General features: G+C 40.3%; 1 protein-coding gene across 1 annotated transcript in view; it reads right to left on the reverse strand.

The window, feature by feature from the left end:
• The window catches only part of LOC102847055 (serine palmitoyltransferase 1-like), a 177,256-nt gene that overhangs the window by 40,838 nt on the left and 130,859 nt on the right, over window positions 1–5,559 (reverse strand). The window contains exon 9 of the mRNA XM_006902433.1: window positions 2,642–2,749. Within this exon, the coding sequence (XP_006902495.1) occupies window positions 2,642–2,749 (108 nt within the window). The remainder of the gene's footprint in view (window positions 1–2,641; window positions 2,750–5,559) is intronic.

The following is a 5,559-nucleotide window of genomic DNA, read 5'->3' on the forward strand; positions in this document are numbered from 1 at the left end:
TATTTGCAACTTTTTGAGAAAGCGCCACAAAGCTTTCCACAGTGGTTGCACCATTTTACACTCCCACCAACAGTGAATAAAAGGTTCCAGTCTCTCCACAACCTCGCCAGCAAAAACAAACACTTTTTAAAATCTATTTCTTTGTTCAGTTTACCATCCTTTAATTTAGAAAATGAAATCCATTTATCCACACATCTTCTCAATTATCCATTTAGCCCAATGTGATCAAGTAGACACATAAGGATGAATCTTATGTTACTTGTGGACTTCAGAATTCCTACCTTCTCAATTTCTCAATCTATCTATTCCTTACTTATCAATGATCTTGGCATCTAACACCTAGGAATAATGAACTATGTTGTAAGGCAAGTCATGGTGGCTTTGATTATTAAAACTGTATATTAATTTGGCCAGGCTAGGATATCAGTGGTTTTGTATAATCTGGCATTAATAATGAAGCTATTGTTTGATGATCTGATGTGGTCACTCTCCATATTTGCAAACAGCAAATATTCATATAATACCCTAGTCTTTGAAACCTAACTATGCCAATTAAGAGTAGGTATACACCTTGATGTGTATTTTCTATTCTAGCCTCTAATCCCAATTTGTGTTCTGCGTACATAGTAGACATTTAACAAATACACACTAATGTTAGTCACAATTATGACTAGCTAGATTACATCTTGTCTTTGTGTTCCACAGAAATAATGAAGAAAGCTCTTAATCTTAATGACAACTGAAAATACTTTGTTGTTGTTGTTGTTGTTATGTGCCATCAAGTTGCTTGCAACTCATAGCAACCCTATGTACACTATCCTGTGCCAATCGCACTGCCTCTGACATACCCATCCTGATTACCCAAGTCACTGAATCAATCCACCTCATAGAATGTCTTCCCCTCCTGCACCGTCCCTCCACCCTCCCAAGCATGATGTCTCTCTCCAGGGACCTCTCCCTCCTTACAGCATGTCCAAAGTATGTCAGACAAAGCCCCAGAATCCTTGCCTCCAAGGAGCCACCCTGAAAGGCATCAATTCTCCTTCTATGCTCCGTAATCATAGTCTAACTCTCTGATGCACAACAAGTGATTGCAAAGACCATGGCCTGTATCAGATGCACCTTAGTCTCCAGAGGGACACCATTGCTCTTCAGAACTTTGAAAAGGTCCCTAACAGCAGACTTTCCCATGGCAATGCGCCTTTTAATTTCCTGGCTACTGGTGCCAAGAGTGTTGACTGTGGAGCCAAGCAAACTAAAGCTGTGAACAATCTCAATCTCTTCACCATCCAGCCTGATGCTGCCAATTGGTCCAGTGGTAAGAATCTTTGGTGTCTTGTTGACATTGAGCCTCAATCCATATTGAAGACTGCAGTACTTGACCCTCTGCAGCAAGCGCTTCAGGTCCTCCTCAGTTTCAGCAAGCAGGGCTGTGTCATCTGTGTAACACTGACTATTAATAGATCTTCCACTAATCCTGACACCACACTTCTCCTCAAAGAGCCCAGACTCTCGGATAATCTGTTCTGCATACAGGTTGAAAAGATATGGAAATAGGACACATCCCTGGCGTACGCCTTTCCCAGTTTTGAACCATGCACTGTTTTCTTGCACTGTTCTGACGACTGCCTCTTGGTCCAAGTATAGGTTTCGCATTAGAACAATCAAATGTTCTGGGATTCCCATTCTTCTCAGAGTCAGCCACAGTTTGGTATGATCCACACAGTCAAACCCCTTTACATAATCAATGAAACACAGATAGACATTCTTCTGGTATTCCCTGCTTTCAACTAAGATCCATCTAACATCAGCCACAATATCCCTAGTACCACGACCCCGTGATGTTATGGTACATTTTCCTTCTCCAGAGCAGTTTGTGTAAATATAACTTCATGTGATACATCACTTTTCTGCTCTTCTCTAGTACTGACTGGGAATGGATACAGAAAACCTGTAATAATTTTAGATTTGATGGTTCAACTTTGTAAAATATGTAACAAAACTTTCATGTGTATCTTTCGGAGAAGATCTACCACATCATAGTGTGTTGAAGACATGCTCTGGGAATGGCCAACACCATGATGCCTTTAGATGTCCCAGGAGCATACACCACACAGGACTGTGCATCACTTCCTTTCAGCATAGGAAAACATAACAAATCCTTTTCATTTGTTTGGGACCCTGAGGGGCTTTGGTAAATCCATGCTAGTGTTAATTTCTAAATAAATAAATAAAAATCATTCAGTCTATCATTCTCTCCATCCATCCCTCCATCTCCAGATAGAAAATGGGTAAGCACTGGATTACAAACTGAACATAAAGAACACCCATTCAATCGTCATCAAAATTATTTTTCATTTTTTCTAGAGCTGAGACACTAAAAATCAAGGCTAAATACAGCCATTTGGAAATAACACAAATTTCATAATCAGTTACTTCAGGTTTATAAGTTTAGAGGACAGCTGGGGCCCATGGGTCTGTCTGACCAGATCAAACCTGGGTTTAGTGAGGTGTTAAGACATCAAAGCCACATGCCTCTCTAAATAGGTAACAAAATTGTTTTGTATTCACACAAATACACTGAGGAGACCAGAACCCCAAGTTCTGCATGTGGAATATGCTCTGAAAAAGGGTAACTTACGTTGATTCCATAATGTTCAGTAACTCCACGGCCGTGCTCCCCTAGAACTCCAAATGAAAGGCTTTCCTCCAGAAAGATTCTTGCTTTGTATTTATATTTCAACTTAACCTAGGTATTAAATAAAACGGGCCTTTAAGATACCGATTAGCAACATACAGATCATATTGATTAAAAAAAGTAACCTCAAGACCAAAAAAATACAAACGTTAGGGAGAACCGCAACTTTTCAACAAAAGCTCTTTCCCATGTATTAATAAGACTGGAACATTACAGTTTCTAGAGAGACCTTTCTGTTGTTGCATGTGCTGTCCTGTCCATTCTGAACTCAGCAACAGGATGAACAATAGATCAAAGCTCTGCTCCATCCTCCCACATTCTCTCATCGGCACTGTGCTTAAGTCCAGCGTACTGTCACCGTGTATTTCATTGAGGGTCCTCCTCTTTTTCAAGGACCTACTACTTTTCCAAAAATTATGTTCTTTCCAAAGACTGCCCAAAGTATGTGAATGAGCTTTCACCATCTTTCTCTCTAAGGAGTACCCTGGCTGTGCTTCTTCAAAGACAGATTTATTCTCTCAGCAGTCCATGGGATAGTCAATAGTCTACCAACATCCCAATTCAAAGGTATCAATTTTGGGGTCTTGCTTTTTCACTGCCCAACTTTCAAATGTATATGAAACAACTGAAAATAACATAGCATGGATCAGATGTACTTTAGTGTAAAAATCAAATCCTTGTTGTTTAGCAACACAAAGAGGTCTTTCCTCCATTAATCATGTTTACTAATCTAGTTGTAAGAATCTTTGTTTTCTTGAAGTTGAGGCATAATGTATACTGAAAGCTGTAGTCTGTTCTTCAATAAGCACTTCAAATCCTTTTCTGCAGTTACTGTCTTTCCTGATGCTCAGTATACATTTTCAAATGATTTAGAAAATATTTAGTAATACTCTAGTTGTTGCTGATTGCCACTGAGTCGAGCATGACTCATAATGACTCTGAACAAAATACCTGAAGTCTTTCTATAACTTGTCATTTCTCAAAGTTCCCTCTAATAGGACTAAAACCAAAAGAGACAAATCAGTTACAAAGCAGAAGAATTCCAGAGTCAAACCCTAATTTGTATCATATAATCTTTATATACTCAATGCTTACATATATTTGATCTGTTTTTCTAGTTCACATTTTGTTTAATTGCTCTTTCTACACACTTACTCACTGGTACAAACGTATCTGGGCACAAATGTGGACCCCCACCAATCATTTGGTCAGGTAGTTGTCTTCCAATTGATTAGCAAAGAAGAGTGAGCATGTGTTATGTTGAATTCAATTTGTTGAAATGACTCAACTGGCATTCTGTCAATTTTGTCAATGCCTCGGAATTCTTTAGATTGAGAAATAACTATGTTCTTAATTTTTGTTTGTTTCCTCCCTCCAGGTCTTCACACATTCATCATAACACTATATGTTCTTAAGCTGCCTTTTGAAATCTTCTGTTCAGCTCTCTTATTTCAACATTTAACTTCTTGACATTCTAAAGTAAGTTTCAGAATATCTTCTCACATCTATTTTGACTGTAATTCTTTAGCTTGAGGTTAAAAAACAGCTAAACAATACACATATACAATGTAATGACAATAAAAGCACAGAAATTAAGGGCAGATTTTCTGTAGTAATTTTCCCCCCTTTTAACATTACTTCATGTCTGGGTGACTTTTGACATTGCTTTCCTCAGGGAAGAAAGTTTTTAAAGTTATCTGACAACTTATCTGTTCTTATGATTTTAATGCCCTTGAGAAAGCCTTTTTAACTTGAAAATGAAGATAAACTTGAAGGGCATCTTTCAGTCAAATAATAGAAGAGTCTTTAAAAAAAGCTATGAAGAATATACTACTAAGAACAATAAATGACACAAAATCAAAAGGGCAACAGTCCTTAAGTTAAAGATGAGAAAACAGGGAGGGACAGGAAATGGGACACATGTAACGGGAAACACAGGAAACAAAATACACACACTGTAGGGGAAGACTGCAACCAATGTCCTGAAATAATCTGAAAGAACTGACTGGAAGGTGAATGATTTTTTTATGTTTATTCACTTAAAGCATTATTTTATATACCCACATAATACTTGCTGTAGTAAGCTCACTCAAAGAAACTGAAGATATTATTTTGAAAACCACAAAGTATTTCTGAAATACATTAAAGAAAACATAAGGCCAAAGATGGAGTTCCGCCGCCAGATGGGCCGGGAAGAGACCCAGGAAGAGCAATAGTCAGCCACCCACCGCGGAACCCCAGAGGAGTGAAGACTACCCGCCACTGTGTGACCCCCCTGCAGCCCACACCTGTGTGACGCCCGACCAGTAGCGCCCAAGCCTCGCCCCCACCTCTTGGTGGTAGTGTCCAAGGCCTGCGTGCCTTACCCCCCTACTCCCTTGCTTCCACGCACCTCAACCCCCACCACAGCCCTATGACCTCAGGGCACCACCATCCACATCCAGTCATCACCTGGAGCTATCAACCAAGCTGTTGTGGAACTAACCTGGCAGAAGAAAGGCCAGTAGGATCTTATCTGTGTTTACTGGGGCTGATTATCTGGGAGAGCACCTAAGGGCGTGCCCACAGGTGGGGAAACTGGCTGAGCTCTCTTGGATTCCCACCCACCGGGCTTCTGTGAACTCTGCAGACCAGCCAAAGGCTAGTGGGTTGGTGGGAAGTTGAACTTGACTATTCGGATCCTGTGGATCCAGGACCCTGCTTGACCAGGGGCTGTTGTGTGAGGGCACATGTATAAGTGCCACCAGGCAGGGAAAACTGAGGAAACCACTGGGTGGGAAATGGACAACAGAAATTTGAGTAAGGACCCCAGTCGTGAGCACACTGAGACAGCAGAGGTTTGAGCAAGGTCCTCCATGTGA

Source organism: Elephantulus edwardii, unplaced genomic scaffold (assembly GCF_000299155.1).
Source record: "Elephantulus edwardii isolate Elephantulus edwardi_28Jun2011 unplaced genomic scaffold, EleEdw1.0 scaffold00411, whole genome shotgun sequence".
NCBI classification, from domain to species: Eukaryota; Metazoa; Chordata; class Mammalia; order Macroscelidea; family Macroscelididae; genus Elephantulus; species Elephantulus edwardii.